This window comes from Anomaloglossus baeobatrachus, chromosome 2 (assembly GCF_048569485.1).
Source record: "Anomaloglossus baeobatrachus isolate aAnoBae1 chromosome 2, aAnoBae1.hap1, whole genome shotgun sequence".
Lineage (NCBI taxonomy): Eukaryota > Metazoa > Chordata > Amphibia > Anura > Aromobatidae > Anomaloglossus > Anomaloglossus baeobatrachus.
In genome coordinates this window covers 730,291,345-730,314,265 of record NC_134354.1, presented here as the reverse complement: position 1 = coordinate 730,314,265, position 22,921 = coordinate 730,291,345, and the positions used below count along the sequence as shown (strand labels likewise).

Below are 22,921 nucleotides of genomic sequence, written 5' to 3'. Positions count from 1 at the left end.
CACAAGGTGTATGCACCCTAATCTGAGAGCAGAATAATCTAGGGGGCAGAGATCCTGATTCCAGTGATGTGTCACTTACTGGGCTGCTTAGTGTAGTTTTGATTACAATCACTGTTTAATCAGCAGGAGATTATCACTAGAGGACTGCTTAGCGTGCTGCAGGTAGTCCAGCATATTCAGGAGCTCTGTATAACTGCTAGATCTGCAGCAGAGAAAACATTGATTTTATCAAAATGACAGTGTCGCCCAGGGTTATGGGGTACTCGTTCCCGGGCAGTGTATAACTGGGGGATGTCACTTTGGTGGCTGTTGCCCGGTCCCGTGCCCTCGGTGCTTATTGAAAAGGGGAATATTTACAGGGGATTAGAATAATGATCACACGTGACGCCACTTGCGGTTTTGCGGCTATGTAGATGGAGCCGCTGCTGCACAGTTCCTGCTGCTGGGGCTGGTGTTAGTGGCAGCCTGGATGTTAGGCCCTCTGCAGGCAGGGCCGGGCCCCAGAGGGTAGGTGATGTGACGGGTGTTGGAAGAAGGTAGGTCACACAAGGGTTCAGTGCAACTGGTTCTTTACTCACTATCTGGTGGTAACTGGTCACCTGAGGTCGGCTGATTTCACCTTCAGGTCCCCTTAGTCCCAGTGCCGGTTTAGTAACCTGGTGGCTTCTTCCCCTGCACCTCTCTTTGGTTGGTTCGTCCCCGTGGTGTAGAGTAGCTGGGGGTCCCCTACCGTCCGTATGACGGTAGCGTGAACTCTGTGGGGTTGGAGTCTCTGGTCCTGTCCCTGATTCTCCCTTTGCTACTGAGTCCTGAACTTCAAGGTTAGTGAGGTCCTTGATGGTCCCCTCACTGTGCAGGTGTTATCAGGTCTGCCTGGAGCTTTTGTCTGACCTAGGGTCCTGTACCCCGTTGGTGCATAGTTCCAGGAGAACTCCACCGTAGTCCACCGGCAACTAACCACCTGGGCCCTGAGGTCACTGTTCACTCCTGGTCAGTGCATCCACTTCCTCCTTCCACTGTCACAGCTCACTGACTGTCTTTGACTGTCCACTGTCTGCACCTCTCACCTGGTCATCTAGTGGACTGGATTGGCTCCACCTCTAGGCAGCCATGCATTGGTCCAACCCTAGGCTGGTACCATTCTATGGGTGATGTTGGGGGGAAAAAAAGGGATTATGTGGAGTGTTTGGGTGTTACCTCCAGTGCTCTTCTGGGTCTCTAGGGGGTAGGCCCTGCATCCTGGTGAGGATGCAGTACCTTGTAGCTCCCTGATGGCTTCAGGGGCGCTACAACAGCAAACGGCTCAGTAAGTGACACATCGCCGGAATCAGGGTCTCTGTCTCTACATGATGCTGCTCTCACATTAGAGAATCTGTCACTAGATTTTTGCTACCTCTTGGAGAGCAGCAGACCCTGATTCCAGTGATGTCACTTACTGAGTTGTTATAGTGTTGATAAAATCTGTAGATCTACCAGATTTCTGAATGCTGAGCTCTGTATAACCCGTCCACACCACTGATTGGCAACTGATACAGAAAGCTACCAATAAGTGGTGTGTGTGTGTGTGTGTGTGTGTGTGTGTGTGTGTGTGTGTGTGTGTGTGTGTGTGTGTTATAGTACGCCTGAAAATAAGAAACTTTGTAAAATGTATGATTTGATTTCTAAGTACAGTTTGTCCTGAAAGGAAAACCGGCCCCCATACTTTCTAAGACCCAATTGGAAAAAAAAATAAATAGCTAAAAATATATGGCATTTAGGTGAAAATTAAAAAAATTCTCCCTTGGTAAAGACCATAAGAATGGGCTCAGATCTCTGCAGCCATAAGGCGATGTGCACACATTTAGGATTTGGTGCAGAAATTTCTGCATCCCTTGGCAGGAAAAACGCAGCTCAGAAGAGTGCCTTTTTGCTGCGTTTTGGTTGAGTTTTTTTTTTTTTTTTTTAGTGCAGGTTTTTCCCATCCATCGATACGGGGTGAACTCTGCAGCAATTTCACTGAAAGATTTCACATCCTGCACATTGATTTCTGCACTGAGAAGTAAGGCTAGTTTCACACTTGCGTTCAGCGGAGTTCGTCACTATGGAGAATAGTGCAGTCCGTTAACGCACTGCGCTATTCTCCATAGACTTGTATGGACGACGCACTGTAATGCAAGTGTCAGCGTTGCATCCGCTGGACGACGCAGCATCGTTATTGTGAGCAGCGGAATCCGTAGGATTTCACTGCACATGCTTTTTTTTTTAAATTACAAACTTTATTTTGTCTCTCTGTGGCCGAACGTTCAGCTGAGCGCTCGGCCGCCGGCATGTGAGAGCTCTCAGCTGAGCGCCCGGCCGCCGGCATGTGAGAGCTCTCAGCTGAGCGCCCGGCCGCCGGCATGTGAGAGCTCTCAGCTGAGCGCCCGGCCGCCGGCATGTGAGAGCTCTCAGCTGAGCGCCCGGCCGCCGGCATGTGAGAGCTCTCAACTGAGCGCCTGCCCGTTGGCTATTGAGAGCGCTCAGCTGAGCGCCCGGCCGCCGGCATGTGAGAGCTCTCAGCTGATCGTTCACAATACTTGGGTATAATACCTTAGCATAGCCATACACATAACCCTCATTTCCTCTCTTTTTCTGAGCCGAGGTGACTCCCACATGGTAGCGTGGAGTATTATGGTTTGACCTCTTCAGGGATTCACTGGTATCCCCTTTATTGATCACTCACATATTGATTTTTACCATGTGGATGTTGATAACTCCTGGCTCATGATATGTAACTCCAGCAGCATCGCGCTGTGTATTGCTGGGCACTCAGCATTTCAGGAAGTGTATTTATTCATTGCGGGCTTTGCCCTTTATATGCTATTTATAGTGGTTATGTGTGCATGTGCCCTTTACGATTTTGTTCACTCTGTGGGCTATTTCCACTCTGTTTAGAGATGTTGGAGGACTAGATGTTCACTATGGCTGTATATTATCCTGCAATTTATAGGTGGTAATACAATTTGTATGTATACATAAGGGGAATTGTGTGTTTTTGCACCTGTGCGATCTTTGCACATTTTAATTGTTTTTAATGTATTATTGTGTGTGTTTTTGGACCGAATAAAAATTATATTCATGTCATTATATGGACCCTAGTCATCGTATTACTACAATTGGTTGCGCGTCCACTATGCATGAGCTTTCCCCTTCCTTGATCGTTCACAATAGTCTGCTGCCGGTAAAACTGTAAAAAAGAAAAAAAAATAGAAAAAAAAAGCTTCCGTTGTTTTGTACGATCCGTAGCATCTGTTGTGCCACTATATGCAACACATCCGTCACACAACGCAATGCTACGGAAGCCGTCCAACGCAAGTGTGAAACTAGCCTTACTCAACTAGTGCCGGATTCTCATCCACTTTGCTGGCATCAGGGAACCCTTCAGGCTTTGTGATGCAATAAAAATGCAACGTGTGCACACAGCCTAAGGCTGTGCGCTCTGCACCGCACCTAAAAGGTGCGCTTCAGAGCGCAGCTGTAAAGCTCCGTTCTGAAGCGCATGGTGCCGGCAGAGAACGTGCGCTCTGCATGCTGCCTCTCCCTATAGACAGCATGCAAACCGCACGAAAGAAGTGACATGTCACTTCTTAGAACGCAGCGATTCGGGCAAATCAACCCACTTTTGACCTGGTGAGAGGTGTTTAATGCTAACGATGGCAGCGCTGTCTTCTAAGTTTATCCATAGGGTTTTTATTAATATTTCCAGTGTCTGAAGTGCTGGTAAAGTGTTATCAGTCTGTGCTATGAACAGGTGTGCACCATGGAATCAACCCAATAATTTGTAGTCCTTTCATCCCATTATCGCTATGGTAACCTGCGGTTATCAGAACATCATCTATGCACCTGCCTGACCTGCTTTTTCTGTGCCGAGCTGTGCTGTGTCAGGGCTTGCACTGTCCGGTGTATAGCGGAGACTTACAATTATTAAACATTTATTTCATTCATCTGAAATCCAATATTTTTTTTTTTTTATGCTTGCACTGTGATATTGGGAGGGCAGTGTCAGAATTGATCCCATAGTTTTCAGTGCTATGGCGTGCCTAAGATGCCAATGTCTATGGAAACGCCTCCCTTGTCAGATGATCAACTGCTTGGCGCTGCCTAAGCAGAGCAGCAAGCGGCAAGTTTAATGTCGTGAGCTTTATCATTCTATTTGCTGCCTATGCAGAGCACCAAGCAACAAAAGTTTGGATAACGACGTGAGCTTTACCATCTCGGTCGATGCCTATGCAGAGGGCAGCAGTTTGAGTTATCTGGACTGCTGCACTCTCTTGAAGCGGTCATCAAGATAACAGAAGAGGAGCACTGCACATTATTCAATAATGTCTTCATTCATTACGAAGAGCTTCTTTTACGTTTTTTGCACTTTCTAAAAACCTAACACCATAGTATTGGTACCATGGGGGCGGATGGGCACCCAAATCGGTGGTAGACCTGGATTACTGGCCCTAAATGCTGCTGTTAGAGGTATACAGCAGTGATCAGAGGTAGCTCTGTTTGCTGCTGTTAGAGCAGATGCTATGTTCTCCATATACCGCCCACCTCCCAACATGTTATGTATATGTACATCACTAATGATAGGGTATTTCTATTTTGCATTTTTTTTGGACAGTCCACAGAATGCCATAAACGTCCAGTACGTGGGCTCCCTCCTCTGCTAATTGGCTTCCATGTGCACCGCCATATTTCCATCCATTCTTCGCCCCGATGCTCAGGTATTGCCCTTTTCTTCTAGACACACATCTATCAGACATTCACTACTTACAAAAAGTTAGGGATATTTGGCTGTAAAGTGAAACTTATGTAAAACCTAAAAAGTTCCCTCTACAGTGATATTTTATTATGACAGTCGGGCATTTAAATAGAAGCAGCAATGGTGATTTCCTCATCGCAAACAATTTATTGACGTAAAAGACAACCACGGTGGTGGGTATAATTCAAAAAGTCAATGCCTCTATAACTTGTCATGTGGCCTTCAGCATCAAATACAGCGGACGATGCCTCCTGCTGGTCACAAGTGGAGTTATTGTCTGCGGAGGCCGGCATCCCACTCTTCTTGAAGGGCAGGCCTCAGGTCATTGAGGTTCTGGGGTACAGCGTTACGACCTCTACACAGCGACTCAGCTGATCCCATAGGTTTTCTATGGGGTTCAAGTCTGGAGAAAGTGCAGCAGCTCTATTTGAAGTGCCCCAGTCTCCAGCAGCCGTTCCCTAATGATGCAAACTCAATGAGCTGGAGCATTGTCATCCATGAAGATGAAATTAGACCAGTGTTGTTCATGCAGAGGCATAATGGCTGGATTAATGATGTTATTCCAGTAGTAGGGGCGGTCACTGCACCATTCAGACAGTGTAGGGCAGTTCTGTATTGACTAGACACATCTGCCCACACTTTAACATCACCACCACCAAAGGCTCATTTGGTGACAACTGTGGCTGATACTTAGGTCTCTACTTCATGTCTCCAATATCGTTGGTGGCTATCATTTCTGGTCAGTGTGAATGTACAGTGAACAGCACTGAGGCCACTGGCCCCTCGTCCAGTGTAGATGCTCCCTGTGCCTATTGGTGTGGTCAGTGCCTTGCAGGTTGTCTAGAACGCAGACCAGGCTGATGTACTCTGTATTGAATCGTCTGAGGTGAAACTTGGGTGCCTCTCGGCTCCCTTAAATGAACCTGGAGTTGTGTGGCATTCATCATCCAGTTCCAAAGGGCATTATTCACAATGAAGCTGTCATCAGTGTGGGATGTGGCCAAAGGACGTCCACTTCTCTGCCTTTCAGTCTCTCTGCATCTCTGTTACAACCTGCTGGTGACACTCTAAGCTCAGTGGCCACTTCAATCTGAGAATATCCTGCTTGAAGCCTCGCAATGGCGCGATACTGCTGATCTATTGTTAGGTCTCATCTTAGTCTCATGATGTTAAAATGTGAACAGCACGATGAGGACGACTGTTTAATACCAATTCGAATTAAACCCCAAATTTATTGGGCTATTCATGGATCAAACACCTGTTGTGAACTTTTACCATTCAGCTCCTTGTTAGAGAACAGCAAGATGTGCGAAAACTCCTGAAACACTGAACACTTGGACATGTGCAGTCAGAAGATTAGAGAAGGTCACATCAAGTTCACCTGAAAAGGTTAGAGGGCATTTTAGGATCATCCTGAAATAGTCACCTGAAGCCCAAATATCCCGAACGTCTTGTGAGTAGTGTATATCTCGTGTCCCAGTGATATAATAATATATATATTATATAATGATATATATTATAATTTTGGAAATCTTGAATTACAAGTATCTCGAAACCAATTCAGGTGACTCCGTCTCAAAGACCTTGTGAATTTCTCTTGAAGCAGAAGGCTCTGCAGTATTCATGATTCCGCAGCTCTTATCGGCCATTGTCTTGTAATCTTCACTAAGTACAGTAATTATTATTAGCCCCACTTTTTTTTGACGATGACTTGATTGGAATTAGTCGAGCTTTTTTTATTTTATCCCAATAAAGCCATTTATGTCTTAACTACTTGGTATCAAAGACAGCTGGTATAGAAGTGTGCGCAGTGAGCGTCCTCTACAGATCCAGATGGTTCACAAGGGGGTCTCTAGAAGTTCACTAGGAATGTCTTCAAGACGAGGATTAACGCGTCAGCGTCTTTTCCTAATACTTTAATCTCGTTTGGAGGAGGTGCAGACGCGGGAAGGCTTTTTGCAAACCATACTCCGCTAACCTACAGGATTGTGGCAAAGGCCGGGGAAGGTGGAAATGCCAAATGTGTGCACTAGGGAACTGAACATCCGCCATTATTCAGTCTGTTTATAGGTAAGAACTTCTGTGGGACTGTTATTCTTTAAGAAGGAAAAATGGTCTTACAGGACGAAAAGTTGACCCCAAACAATTTGTCTAATTGGAAAAAACAGACAGATGCTGCTACTGTGACATCATGTTGACCGCTCACATCACCGCTGCAGCTAATCACTGAGCTCCGCAGTCTACTTTGGCAGAACCACTGCGCTCAATGATTGACTGCAGCGGTGATGTTAACTTTTGATTTGACGTCACTGGTCAAGCTTAACTTTTTCTAAAGGTGGAAAACCCCTTAAGGATACATTACTAAAATTGAGGTGTGGGGTTTAATGTATATCATAAATTCCACCACTGGTCTAGAGAGCTGTGCCATGACTTCTGATGGTGGTTTTTTTTTTTCCCTGCTCTTTGGTCATCTTGGCCATGGACTGTTACATCCCCCGCCCGGCCATCAGAGCAACACTAGGATTGGCGGAGGCCCGTGTTTGCGCAGCCTGGATGACCTGACAGGTTCCCGTTTAAACTTTTATTGCCCAATACATGAAGTTTATGGAAAGAGTCAATGTTCAGTTGCCACTTTTTTTCCTACAAGACTTCTGACCTTCTCCTTGACAGTTGGATATTGGATTCTGGGCCAAATCCTGACAGATGACATTCTTGTCTCATCAGTGCTTGGAGTCTCACAACTTGTGTGTTTATTTGTCCTGCTTTTTAAGGATTGACCACTGAGGGGCAGTGACAGGTGTCATATATGAAGGTCGGTATGTTTCCCCCAGAATGTGTTTGCAGACCTTGTGAGACCCGCTGGAATGTGAGTGCAACACAAGAGAAGAGTGTGAACTTGATCAAGCTATTTGACCAAGTATTTTGTTTAAATAAACCTGTTAGGGCTTTTATTTTTGGTGAGATCTGTAAGTCTGGCAGAGGGATGGACCTCTCCCTCCAGTCCAGGTCTTGCAACAAGCTCATGTCTGGGGAATTGCATTTAATCCTGCAGTGCACTGCAACGTGTGTCTCTGTTGGGGTCCAGGCTGCTGGAGCAGCAGGTGATGTGGGAAGCAACACAGGCCAGTACTGAGAGACCTGGACATTGTATGCGGACCCCTGCACTCGAGATTTCTACAGCAGTGCTGGGGCATTTATAGGACCGCATACATGTGAACCGGCTGCTTTCTCGGTTTCCAGCTCTGTAACACTTGGTGTGAACAAGATCCTGGGTCACTGCCTCACTTGACTGACTTTAGGAAGCCGCTGCCTCAAACCATATATTTTCAATGGGGTTGAGATCTGGGTAGTTTCCTGGCCTTGGACACACTTTTGAGGTTTTGTTCACCGAGCCACTCTGTTATCACTTTTGCCTTGTGACATGGTCTCTTTCATGCTGGAAGAAGCAATGTATATCCCCAAATTACTCCTGGGTGGTGGGGAGGAGCTGCTGTGTTAGGATGTCTAGGCATGATTCCTTATTCATGGCAGAGTTCTTACACAATATTGTGAGTGAGCCCCTCCATGGATGAAAAGGCCCCCATATGTGGTTAGCTCTGGATCCTTTACTGTAATGCTATGTACCCACGTTGCATAAATTAACTGCACCATTTTCATATCACTTGGCAGAAAAAACGCAGCAGCAAAAATGCCCATTTTCAAGTCAATGGGTAAAAACCGCAGAAAACATTGACATGCTGCAGATTTTCTGCACTATACTGTATCTGCAAGGTGAAAATTCAGTCTGCGCGAGACTTCAGGATTCTCAGTGACTTTGCTGGCATCAGGATTTGCTTGCAGTCTTGTGACAAATTTGCAAGCAAAAATTGCAACGTGTTTACACAGCCTTAGGCTGCTTTCACACTACGTTTGTTTAACATGCGTCATGAACATTTTTTTGCTGTAAAAGTGGATCCTGTTTTTACAAAGAAAAACGCATGCAAACACGTGTTATTTTGCAGGAATCTGCCACTTGAAGAAGTTTGAGCGGGCATTAGAGTCATGTGATCGGGAGTGAGGGGAACTGAACGTGATAGACTGGGAGCCGGCATCTGACAGCTGCAGACGCTGGTAACCAAGGTAAACATCGGGTAACTAAGCGAAGTGCTTTGCTTGGATACCTGATATTTACCTTGGTTACCAGCGTCCGCCGCTCTCAGGAGGGGGAGAGAGGGAGGGGGAGAGAGGTAGACTGATCACGCCAGGCTGGTTTCTGGGCATGCTCAGTAGAGCAAGCAGGATCCTGTCTATCAGCATGCCAGCGTTCACCTGCGTTTGCGTGCAGTATAGTCAGGATCCAGCAATTTGCAGTATTTGGACGCAGCTCAAAAACACTACAAGTATTGTTTTTGAAAAAAGTTAAAAAACTGCAAGTCGCTGGATCCTCACTATAACGCACGCAAACGCAGGTGGACGCATGTTGACGCGAGTCCATTGCAAATGCATTGAAATGAAAACGCACTTGCTCTGGGTCCGTTTTTTACGTTAAACGTTCAGGACGCATGTTAAAAAAAAAAAATGTAGTGTGAAAGCCGCCTGAAATTGTGTACTTTACCTAAAATAGACATAGCAGGTACTCGCCCTCTGTGGGTCCAGCGCTGGCTCCTGCAGCTTTGTTTTTGGTGTTTAAGCTGCGGATGTTCACAGTGCCTCACTGCTTTAGTTGTTGGTGAAGTTCAATGGCCCATCCTGCCGACCTCGGCCCATCCGCTGAGCTCTGACCGACAAGGCGCAATGACATGCGCTATTGACGGGACGTCATCGCTGCAGCCAAATCTTCAGGATGGGTGGTACTGTGGGAACGAGCTCTAGACCCTCAGAGGTGGAGAGTACCTGCTCCGTTTATTTTAGGTATTTTACATAGTTTGGGGGCCAATCACCCCCCCCCCCCCCCCGCCCCGCCTCGGCCGCCTATTTAGACATGCACGTCATAGAACGTTGCAGCAAATGATTCCCAGCTGTGATCAGATGGTTTCTGAGAAATCCACATTTTTCTTGTAAACAAATGAGCTGTAGATCCGTGCCAGGTTCACCTTCCTACGACCTGCTGCCCATACAGCCGGATTAGCAGGGCTGATCCTACTCACAGATGCTCTGTACAGAGGTGTTTGAAATCTATAAGACAAGGGTTTTTCTTTATTTTTGCATAAAATAGGAAAACAAAAGCATTTATAGTAAACGTCTGATTCCACATTTCCACATTGTTCCTAATAGTAGCAGCGAGTCTTCCCATCATATGGAACAAGTGTCCGCGAAGTGGCTAATACCCGCCGGGCTGCCGTCACATCATAGACCCCGCTGCAGGCTAATCACCACGGGTTTAGCATTGTGGGACCGGCACTGATCGGTGAGGGAAGTACTGTATACACTTATTTTGCTTTTGCCTGTAAGCCTGGTGTGTGATCATTGTCCTCCAGGGGCAGCTACTACCCCCGATACCTCCCAAACTGTGATGTGCCCCTAGTTGTTGGGAGGCAAACTATGATTGATTCCTCTACTGCCTATTGCTCTCTGGTTCAGGAGACAAATGAAAGATACAGGTTTTAATTTTGGACTCCAAATCGGTCAGATTTATGCTCCTTGTAGTTCAGGCTATCTCACATTTAAGAGAATCTGTCAGCAGCTATTTGCTATATAATCTGAGAGCAGCACAATGTAGGAAAAGGGAACCTGATTCCAGCAATGTATCACTAGGTTGTTTTGCTATTTCAATAAAATCCAGTGTTTTGTCGGCAGGAGATTATCCCTAGAGTACTAGGTGTCTTGTGCATCCCAGTCAACTGTTCTGTAGAACACGCCTCCACCACTGATTGGAAGCTTTCTGCCTATGCACAGTGTGCACAGAGATCTTCCAATCAGTGGTGTGGGCGGGGATATACATAGCTCAGCATTCTGAGCACTGCTTGATCCGCAGGAGAGAAAACTGTATCAAAATAAGAGCAAGCAAACCAGTAAATGGAACATCACTGGAATCCGGGTCTCGTGCTGCTCTCAGATTTCATAGCAAAAACCTGGAGGTTGGCTCCCTTTAAAGCAGATCATGAGGACTCTTGGTTCCTGTAAGTTTTTGATTGCATCAGTTTAACCTGTTAAATCCCACGTGCTGATAATCCGTTTAATGTTATTTACCCTCCATACTTTTTATTTTTCACTCCTATAGTTGCTAAGCCATGCCGCTGGTCAAGAGGAACATCGAACCCAGGCACCTCTGCCGGGGCACCGTGCCAGATGGGATCACCAGTGAGCTGGAATGCGTGACCAATAATACACTTGCCGCCATCATCCGACAACTAAGCAGCCTAAGTATGAACTGTGCACTGCAGAATGTCACAGGCGATCTAAATACAGCAGATCCGTCACCAGATTTCACAATACTTCTTGCATACATTAACTAAACCTTAGACCTGATGTGCTTACTTTGAAAAATACATGCTGTAAAATAATTTTTGATCATTTCTACTTTGTTTACACTCACCTAGTCTGATGGCTCCTCAGTGTCCCTCCTCCCTGCGGAGATCTTGCAGTGCTCAGTACAAGCTGCAGCTGTCAGGCTGGTTGGTCAGACACTGAATACGAGGAAATCATGAGCTGTCACTCATTAGCTGGAGTCATGAAATAACATTACGATCATAGTTATTCTGATATGGATTTACACAGTTAGTACACCAGGCACGTCAGGTCTTTGAGAAGTGTTTAATAATGTATGCAGTCTGTATGGTGAAATCTAGAGACCTATTCAGTTTTACTGCTTACAAGGTACATTTTTGCCATTGGTCACTAAATGAACATGAAGTGGACTCAGGAGTTGTTACATAGCCGGCGTCTGCCTGTATCTGCAGAGTCAGGAGCTCCAAACGCTGCAGGTTAACCATTTAAACACCACTGTCTATCTATGATGGCAACATTGAAAAAAATGCCATTGTCGGTGCATGCGTGAGCTGGCTACCATTGGCCCCAGGAACAGAATCACTGATTGGGTACCATGTAGCAGGGGGGGGTCTTGCTAAATGCCCCCATAATTTAATATTCCTGTGAAGCTCATCCACAGACTAGTCTTTGTAGCAGACCCCTATTTCTTTTTATACTGTCATACTGTGGTATGGATATATACAGTATAAGCGATCAAATGTTTGAAGGTTCCATTGGGGTAGGGCTTAAAAATCAAGGCAAATATATTTTAAAAAAAGTTTTTAAAAATATAAACAAATTTATATCCTTCCCCCCCCACCTTAAAAATAAGCAAAAAATTACCGTATTTTTCGGACTATAAGACGCACAGGACTATAAGACGCACCCTGGTTTTAGAGGAGGAAAATAGGAAAATAAAACTTTAAGCAAAAAAATGTGGTCATGACACACTGTTATGGGGCGAGGATCTGCTGCTGACACTGTTATGGGGGTAATGTCCCCAAATTCTCTACTAAGGTACCCCATCCTGCTAATGATACTCCTGCCTTGTATATGATCCTGCTATAAACCCCCATCCTGCTCATATACCCCCCATCCTGCTCATATACCAGCATCCTGCTCATATTCCCCCATCCTGTTCATATACCCCCATCCTATTCATATTTCCCCATCCTGTTCATATACCCCCATCCTGCTCATATACCCCCATCCTGCTCATATACCCCCATCCTGTTCATATACCCCCATCCTGTTCATATACCCCCCATCCTGTTCATATACCCCCCATCCTGTTCATATACCCCCCATCCTGTTCATATACCCCCCCATCCTGTTCATATACCCCCCATCCCTCCTGCTCATATACTCCCATCCTGCTATATGCCCCCATCGTGCTCATATACCATCCTGGTATATGGCCTGTATCCTATAGCACAGAGAAAAAAACAAACGTTTATACTCACCTTTTCCTCACTCCCTCCAGCACCGATCATCTTCCTCTCTGCACCACTGACCTGTGTGTGTGGAGCCGCCCCCCTGCTGCACGCAATGTCTTCCTGTCTGTGCCGATCAGCTGACCAGCACAGATCAGCTGACCGGCAGAGACAGGAAGACATCGCGTGCAGCAGGGGGGCGGCTCCACACACTGGGACGGGTGAGTGTACTGATTCACTGCACCCCACGCTGCTGCTGCCGCCGACGACGACGCGCGGGGGGCAGTGAATACAGCCGCACATGATCACTCCAGGCTGTAATTGCCAGGGGTGATCATGCGGACCGGCTCTTTACTATGCGCGCGTCCCCGCTCGTCCTCCCGCCCACCTGTCAGCGCCGGCTTCTGCACTGAGAAATGGGCGGGAGGATGGGCGTGCATATGTAATGAGCGGGTCCACTTGGTCACAGCAGGCTGCTATAGCCTGCTCGTGCCCCCAATGACCCGCTCCACCGCAGCACCTCATTCCCCGCAGCCACAGTCAGACCATAAGACGCACCCCCAACTTTCCCCCAACATTTGGGGGAAAAAAGTGCGTCTTATGGTCTGAAAAATACGGTATAAAAAAAAAAAATCCAAGTAGTGTGATCTGTCAAAGTAAATTATTTAAATAGTAGATTAGACGATGACGAGTAGAAAAAAAAATAAATTATCGGACCGACAGAATTGCCAATTTTTTTTTTTTTCTTTTTTGCCATACTTTCCAAAAAGTGCAATAAAAGCAATAGCAATAAAAAGGTCAGGGCATAAAAAAAAATCAAGCCTTCACAAGCTCCATTAACAGGAAAAAAAAATAAATATATATATATATATATATATAATTTATTTTTTATTACACACATACAAATATAAAATTATATTATTATTATAATAAATATATATATATATATATATATATATATATATTTATTTATTTATTTATTTATTTTTTACACACATACAAATATAAAATTATATTATATTATTATTATAATAAATTATATATATATATATATATATAATAATAAAATATAATTTTATATTTGTATGTGTGTAAAAAAAATATATATATATATATATATTTATATTTATATTTATATTTATTAAAACTAAAGTTACACTTCTTTTATTTCTTTAAAACAGATTTCAATTTTTTTTTTTTTTGTTTATCCCACAACTGTCCTGTTTTTAAAAATATTTTATGACCGTAATCAACTGACCTGTGGAATTGTGTTGGTCATACATATGCATGATGAATTTAGCAAAAACAAAACCCAAAAAACAATGTCCGGATTTTTTTCTTTTTTTTTTTTTCCTGCACATTTATTGCACCGAAAGGGAATCTGTCAGCTGGTTTTTGGTACCCCCTCTGAGAGCAGCATGATGTCTCCTGTTCAGGCTGTTTCCCACCATTGGACGCGGTCAGCACTACTCGGACTGTAACTCCCTGTGTATAAAGGAATTGTTATGACTGTTATGCGGAAACCCAGCTGTCAATGTGGTCCTGCATTTCCAGGAGGATCGGGGAGGGGGGCAGTTCATTTTCCCGAGGGACCATATGTGGAGACCGAGCCAATAGGCTGAAATTAATTCTGCTCAATATTAATATTGATTTTTATGACTTAGTATTGAGCAGAATTAAGTCTGCTGACTCACTGCTACTGCCAATGTGTGCTACAATGGGGCTTATTGCACTGTGTATTCTTACCAGTAGCAGCTAATTAACACCATATAATTTACTGCTTTTTTATAAATCTTGTAGTCCTGTTATTCAGCCCTTGGCCAACAGCTTCCCCTGCACAGTATTATGCTCCCCTACAGCCCCTTTGCACGCAGCATGAAGCACCCCATAGCCCCTCTGCACGCAGCATGCAGGACCATACACAGCCCCCCTCCCCCGCACGCAGCCTGTGGGACCCCATACAGAGCCGTCTCTCTGCACGCAGCGTGCAAGACTCCACACACAGCCGCCCCCCCACACGCAGCATGCAGGACCCCACACACAGCCCCCCCCACACGCAGCATGCAGGACCCCACATACAGCCCCCCCCCCACACGCAGCATGCAGCCCCCCCCACATGCAGCATGCAGGACCCCACACACAGCCCCCCCCCACATGCAGCATGCAGGACCCCACACACAGCCGCCCCTCTGCATGCAGCATGCAGGGCCCCACACACCGCCCCCCCCCCCCCACACACAGGATCCCATACACAGCCGCCCCCCTTCCGCACGCAGTATGCAGGACCCCCCCACACAGCCCCCCCTGCACACAGGCTGATAGACCCCACAACACCCCTTTACGTAACATGATGTCCCCACACAAATATTGTGCTGTAGAACGGACAGGATCAGCCAAAGGCCCAAATATAGCCCGTGGCCACACGTGTGTGTGTGTGTGTGTATGTGTGCGTGTGTATATATATACAGTATCTCAACGAATTTTTATTTGTTTAGAAATAAGCCAGCAGTGGTCTGATAATAAAAGCAAAAAAGAAACAAAACCCTGCTTGCCTGCCGGACCTCCTCCTTTCACTGGTCCTCACTATTTCCAGCAGGGATAATCACGTGACCGCTGCAGCCAGTTAGCAGACACTGATTTGGCTGCAGCAGTCATGTGCTGTCTGAGCCAGAAGAAGCGGCCTCCTAGCTCTGTCCTCCGGCTCAGGTGGAATTTGGGGTTGTCTCCACCAGAAGAGGAGAATGGCGGAGGCTGCCAGTAACCAGCAATGGCAGTGATCTGGTGTACAAATGTGTAGGACTTTTTTTTTTTTTTTTAAATATTTTTAAATGCTGAAAAATAAGCCTGACTTATGTGCCGGGCTCCTGTGTGTTGGTCCATTCCATTGATCGGTCAGTAAGTTCCCCCGGTCTGCAGTGAAATCAGACGAGTTGTGTTTGGGGAGGGGTAGGCCTCGTGTATGAGCAGTCGGATCGGCTTTCCTCGCCAGCGCGTGTTGACATATTTCCTCTCTTTTGGCAGGCAAACATGCAGAAGACATATTTGGCGAGTTGTTTAATGAGGCAAACACTTTCTACATCAGAGCAAATTCTCTTCAAGACAGAATCGATCGGCTCGCTGTCAAAGTCACCCAGCTGGATTCGACGGTGGAAGAGGGTGGGTGACGGCACAAAAGCCGCTCTATTGGAAGTGCATTACACACAAATGCTATTAATTACCCGGCGGCAGCTGCCTCCTAGCAGGGGATCGCCACCGTCCTCCTAGGAAGCGGAGCCTGCCGTCGCTACATCAAATGTTAATTGGTTCACAACATATTGTATCTTACCGTATCTCCAGGATTTGTGTGAAAACTTGATCAGACCAATTCTGAGCAGCCCGGCTTCCCCCCCGCACATTACACTCAGTATTATGGCCGTTACATCGTTCAGTCCATGTCTCTTACACTGTGGTCCACATAAATGCAAAATGTTGGGGGTTGTGCACATAGATTGCTCCGTGCCCGGTCAGCCTGGGGCCTGCACATATTACTAATAATTTGCATTGTTTCTCTTTAAATACCCGCTGTGTTTTTTTGTTTTAAAGGGCAAGTTCACCTCCGAGCGGTTTTACAGCTTATCTATACATATAATTTACATGCCCTGCATTACTTTACATGATTTTGTACTGATCCCGAGGTACCGCCTAGTAGTAGGTCACAATTTTACTGGTCAGAAGTCAACAATGAGCAGAAGCCAAGTAACTGGGCTCATTCTCTGGATCTCTGGGACCCCCAAAGGGCAAATGTTTAGCGATTATACTTTTATCACTTTTTTGGCCTATAAGCTGCGGCCACCACCACCGGGCTCTTATATACAGCATTCTAACATGCTGTATATAAGAGCCCAGGCCGCTGTGAGAACATAAAAAACACTTTAATACTTGCCTAACGGTTGCTCGGTTGGCCATATGGGCGTCTCTGTTGTCCGGTGCTGGTGCTGCATCTTTTAGCCATCTTTGTTCTCCTCTAGCCGCGGTGCATGACTCGTCCGACGTCATACACACTCACCGGCATTCAGGTCCTGAGCAGGGCAGATCAAAGTATTGTGGTGCGCTTGCGCAGGACCGTCGAGTGTGTGTATGACGTAGACGCGACATGCACAACAGGCTTCAGAAAAAGGAGGAAGATGGCCGAAAGAGGAGGCGCCGGCACTGGACAATGGAGATGCCCATAAGGCCAACCGCACGACTGTTAGGTAAGTATTATAAAGTGTTTATGTTCTCACAGTGGCCTGAGCTCTTATATACAGCATGTTAGAATGCTGTATATAAGAGCCCGGTGGTGGTGGCCGGAGCTTATACGCCAAAAAAGTGGTGACAGGTTCCCTTTAAAACTGGGCAAGCTCTATGACTGCAGTTGCTATCTCCATTTTCTTCTCTAGTGCCCTTCTGTTTGGTACATACATGGAAATCATCTAACCTTTATAGCCCATATACATTTTAGGAGCTTCTCTAGAGCCCTCGTAATCATTACAGTCATGGTTATAGTGCAAATTTATTTTAAGTCTATTTTTAACCTTTGTGGCTTAAAGGGAACCAGCCACCTGGATTTTCATACATAAACTAAAGCCAGTGCTATACTGGTGCTATCATGCTGATTCTATACATATCTTTAGTTGTGAGATCGGATGTATAGTTTCTGAAATATAGGCCACGGAATATGATAGGTGCTGCAGAATATCTAATAGGTGGGTTGGGTTTTGCTAGTTATTCCCGCCCCTGTTTGCCTGCCTGTCCTTTCTCTGTCTGTTATTACAGGGGGAAGAAGGACAGCTGGGAGGAAGGACTATAACTAGCCTGAATAGGGCTTCAGCAGCCCTTTGAGGATGTGACTTGTATTGGTGTACGTTGCCCCGTTATGTTGCTGGAAGCCCCGGAAGTTTATAATAACATTTTGGCTATTTGATGGAAAATTAATATTCACTTCTTCACCCGCACATCCCTGTGCACCAGCGTTTATGATTGAAACTTATGTTAATGGCAGGTAGATATTCATCCCCTTCCCCTGCCCATAATCCCGCCCTCCCCTCTGCAGCGGCGTCAGTGATTGATTGGAACGTGTGTTAATGGCAAATTACTATTCACCCTTTCTTTGTCGCTCCATTGGGAGACCCAGACAATTGGGTGTATAGCTTCTGCCTCCGGAGGCCACACAAAGTATTACACTTTAAAAAGTGTAACCCCTCCCCTCTGCCTATACACCCCCCCGTGCATCACGGGCTCCTCAGTTTTTATGCTTTGTGTTGAAGGAGGCACACATTCACTCAAGCTCCACATTTTAGTCAGCAGCAGCAGCTGATTATATCGGATGGAAGAAAAGAGGGCCCCAGGGCCCCCCGGCATGCTCCCTTCTCACCCCACTAATGTCGGCGGTGCTGTTAAGGTTGAGGTACCCATTGCGGGTACAAAGGCTGGAGCCACATGCCGTTTTCCTTCCCCATCCCTTAGAGGCTCTGGGAGAAGTGGGATCCTAACCGGTCATCCAGGCACTGGGACCGGGCTCCCTCCGCAGCCCCTGTGGGATTCTGGCGGACAGGAGACTGAGTATCATCAGGGACAGGCCCTGCATCATAAAGGTACTCTGTGTCCCCTTGGGGACGGTGCATGGAGCACTTGGTCTCAGACGCTGCAGCGGCTGCTGTTTTTTGTGTCAGATCGGGACTACCGCGCCGACCACGCCTGCTTGCCGGCCGCGGTATTAAATTTAGTCCCCGGCTTTTGCGGCCTAGTGCATTAAACTCCCGCCCCCGGGCCTGCCAGTCAGGGGTAAGGGCGGGATGATCGGCCTGACGCCGACTGTGAGGGCTGGAGCATACTTTAGTGTCCTCCTCCCCCCTCACTCATCACTCTGGGGCACCAGATTCCCGCACTTTATTGATCACGCCCACGGCTCCCTCCTCCCCTTAGGACGCTGGCAGCCATGTTTTAATCACATTCTGCCGGTGGAGGACTTCTGGCTGCAGATCTGGGAGACCCAAGGCTGGGAATTTGGTGGACACACACCGCTCTGGGCGGTCGGTAAGCCACACCGGTCACACGGTGCTGGTTCCCCTAGGGTGCCGAACTGTATATATATATATATATATATATATATTATATTTGTATACATTTTCTAGGTTCGGCCGCAGTGTTTAGCCTTTGGCTATATACCCTCAGTGATTACTCTCCTAGGAGAGAACAGCATGTCGGTCACAAGGAGCAAGGGTGCCAAGACACAGGGTTATTTTGCAACCTGTACCTCTTGTGCGGCTATGCTACCTGCAGGTTCCACCTACCCTCACTGTAAGCAATGCTCGGGCCCTGTGGCACTCGCTCAGCCGGAGCCTCGGGCACTGGTGGGACCCTCGGCCCAGGTAGAACCACCGGCCTCCCCTGTCCAGGCGGCAGGGACAGAGTTTGCAGTTTTAGCTGAGAAACTCTGAGTCACTTTCACAATCCATGGCTCAGTCTATGGACAAATGGTCTGCTAAGATACTAGAAGCCTTATAGTCCAGACCGGCCCTTACACATGCCCCGGGCACTGCGGGGTCATCGTCCCCAGGCCCCTCTCGGTCTGCGCCGCAGCATGCTCCTGGGGTGGGCCCTAGATATCACGTGGAGGACTCCGGCACGGACCGCAGTCCCAGACCAGCTAAGCTGGCTCGCTGGGAATCTTCCCCGACTTCATCACGCTGTTCGGGGTCTCAGCTTGAGGACTCTCTGGAGGATGAGGCAGAGGTCGCAGCCCAGGGCTCTGACCCTGACGTTGCTCTCAATCTTGATACACCTGAAGGGGACGCCATAGTAAATGACCTTATAGCGTCAATCAACCAGGTGCTAGATCTATCTCCCCCACCTCTACCTGTGGAGGAGTCGGCTTCACAGCAGGAGAAACACCAGTTTAGGTTTCCCAAACGTACACAGAGTGCTTTTTTCGATCACTCTAACTTCAGAGATGCTGTCCAGAAGCACAGAGCTTTTCCGGACAAGCGCTTTTCTAAGCGCCTTAATGACACACGTTACCCCTTCCCCTCTGACGTAGTCAAGGGTTGGGCTCAATGTCCCAAGGTGGATCCTCCAGTCTCTAGACTGGCGGCTAGATCCGTAGTAGCAGTGGCTGACGGTTCATCGCTCAAGGATGCCACTGACAGGCAGATAGAGCTCCTAATGAAATCCATCTTTGAAGCCACAGGCGCGTCTTTCGCCCCGGCCTTTGCAGCCGTGTGGGCACTCCAAGCTATCTCAGCTTGTCTGAGATTAATGCGGTCACACGTACCTCTGCTCCGCAAGTAGCGTCTTTGACTTCACAGGCGTCGGCTTTTTCGTCCTACGCCATGAACGCCGTCCTGGACTCTGCTAGCCGTACAGCGGTAGCATCCGCCAATTCGGTGGCAGTCCGCAGGGCCATGTGGCTGCGCGAATGGAAGGCAGACTCTGCTTCCAAGAAGTTCTTGACCGGTTTGCCTTTTTCTGGCGACCGATTGTTTGGCGAGCAATTGGATGAAATTATTAAGCAATCTAAGGGAAAGGACTCGTCCTTACCCCAATCCAAGCCAAAAAGACCTCAGCAACGGAAAATTCAGACGAGGTTTCGGTCCTTTCGGCCCTCAGCCAGATCCCAATCATCCTCGTCCAACAGGCCACAGAAGAGCCAGAGGAACTCTTCTGCATGGCGGTCTAAGTCACGTCCTCCAAAGACCGCCGGAGGCACCGTCTCCAAGGCGGCCTCCTCATGACTTTCGGCCTCCACAAACCGCATCCTCGGTCGGTGGCAGACTCTCCCGCTTTGGCGACGCCTGGTGGCCACATGTCCAAGACCGATGGGTGAGAGACATTCTGTCTCACGGTTACAGGATAGAGTTCTGCTCTCGTCCTCCGACTCGTTTCTTCAGAACATCTCCGCCCCCCGAGTGAGCCGATGCACTTGCTCAGGCGGTGGACACTCTGAAGACAGAAGGAGTTGTGATCCCCGTTCCCCTTCAGGAACGGGGTCGCGGTTTTTACTCCAACCTGTTCGTGGTGCCAAAAAAGGACGGATCATTCCGTCCCGTTTTGGACCTCAAATTGCTCAACAGACATGTGAGAACCAGACGGTTTCGCATGGAATCCCTCCGCTCTGTCATCGCCTCGATGTCACAAGGAGACTTCCTAGCATCAATCGACATCAGGGATGCCTATCTCCATGTGCCGATCGCACCAGAGCATCAACGCTTCCTGCGTTTCGCCATTGGGGACGAACACCTTCAGTTTGTGGCACTGCCTTTCGGCCTGGCGACAGCCCCACGGGTCTTCACCAAGGTCATGGCATCCGTTGTGGCAGTCCTGCACTCTCAGGGCCACTCGGTGATCCCTTACTTAAACGATCTCCTGGTCAAGGCACCCTCCCGGGTGGCATGTCAACACAGCCTGGCCGTTGCTCTGGAGACTCTCCAGAGATTCGGGTGGATCATCAATTTCCCAAAGTCAAAATTGACTCCGGCCCAATCACTGACTTACCTCGGGATGGAGTTTCATACTCTCTCAGCGATAGTCAAGCTTCCGCTGGACAAACAGCGTTCGCTGCAAGCTGGGGTGCACTCTCTCCTTCGGGCCCAGTCACACCCCTTGAGGCGCCTCATGCACTTCCTGGGGAAGATGGTGGCAGCGATGGAGGCAGTCCCCTTTGCGCAGTTTCATCTGCGTCCACTCCAATGGGACATTCTCCGCAAATGGGACAGGAGGTCGACGTCCCTAGACAGGAACGTCTCCCTTTCTCTGGCAGCCAAAACCTCTCTTCAGTGGTGGCTTCTTCCCACTTCTCTGTCGAAGGGAAAATCCTTCCTGCCCCCATCCTGGGCTGTGGTCACGACGGACGCGAGTCTGTCAGGGTGGGGAGCGGTTTTTCTCCACCACAGGGCTCAGGGAACCTGGACTCCGACAGAGTCCTCCCTTCAGATCAATGTTCTGGAGATAAGGGCAGTGTACCTAGCCCTAAAGGCGTTCCATCGGTGGCTGGAGGGCAGGCAGATCCGCATACAGTCGGACAACGCCACGGCGGTCGCGTACATCAACCACCAGGGCGGCACGCGCAGCCGCCAAGCCTTCCAAGAAGTTCGGCGGATTCTGCTGTGGGCGGAGGCAACAGCCTCCACCATCTCCGCAGTTCACATCCCGGGCGTAGAAAACTGGGAAGCAGACTTTCTCAGTCGCCAGGGCATGGACGCAGGGGAATGGTCTCTTCACCCGGACGTGTTTCAAGAGATCTGTTGCCGCTGGGGGACGCCGGACGTCGACCTCATGGCGTCTCGGCACAACAACAAAGTCCCGGCATTCATGGCACGGTCTCAAGATCAGAGCTCTGGCGGCGGACGCATTAGTTCAGGATTGGTCGCAGTTTCGACTGCCTTATGTATTTCCTCCTCTGGCAATGCTGCCCAGAGTGTTACGCAAGATCAAGTCCGACTGCCGCCGCGCCATCCTCGTCACTCCAGACTGGCCGAGGAGGTCGTGGTACCCGGATCTGTGGCACCTCACGGTGGGTCAACCGTGGGCACTCCCAGACCGACCAGACTTGCTGTCTCAAGGGCCATTTTTCCATCTGAATTCTGCGGCCCTCAACCTGACTGTGTGGCCATTGAGTCCTGGCTACTAGCGTCCTCAGGCTTATCTCAAGATGTCATTGCCACTATGAGACAGGCCAGGAAACCAACGTCCGCCAAGATCTATCATAGTACTTGGAGGATCCTCTTATCCTGGTGCTCTGATCAGGGTTTTACCCCCTGGCCGTTTGCCTTACCCACTTTTCTGTCTTTCCTTCAATCCGGAATGGACAAGGGGTTGTCTCTCGGCTCTCTCAAGGGACAAGTATCGGCGCTATCCGTATTTTTTCAAAAGCGTCTAGCCAGGCTTCCGCAAGTCCGCACGTTCCTGCAGGGAGTTTGCCACATAGTCCCACCTTACAAGAGGCCGCTGGAACCATGGGATCTTAACAGAGTGCTAAAGGCTCTTCAGAAACCACCTTTCGAGCCACTGCGGGATGTCTCCCTTTCACGTCTTTCACAGAAGGTGGTCTTTCTAGTGGCAGTCACATCGCTCCGTAGAGTGTCGGAGTTGGCAGCGCTGTCATGCAAAGCCCCCTTCCTGGTTTTTCACCAGGATAAGGTGGTTCTGCGTCCGGTCCCGGAATTTCTCCCTAAGGTGGTATCCCCTTTTCATCTCAATCAGGATATCTCCTTACCTTCTTTTTGTCCTCATCCAGTTCACCAATGTGAAAAGG

At 48.1% G+C, this 22,921-nt stretch overlaps 1 protein-coding gene across 1 annotated transcript in view; it reads left to right on the top strand.

Annotated features, from left to right (window-relative positions):
* Positions 1–22,921, top strand: part of WASF3 (WASP family member 3) — an 85,779-nt gene that overhangs the window by 19,019 nt on the left and 43,839 nt on the right. Inside the window, exons 2-3 of the mRNA XM_075337373.1 lie at positions 10,971–11,113; positions 15,673–15,807. Coding sequence (XP_075193488.1) covers positions 10,981–11,113; positions 15,673–15,807 — 268 coding nt within the window. The 5' untranslated portion in view covers positions 10,971–10,980. The remainder of the gene's footprint in view (positions 1–10,970; positions 11,114–15,672; positions 15,808–22,921) is intronic.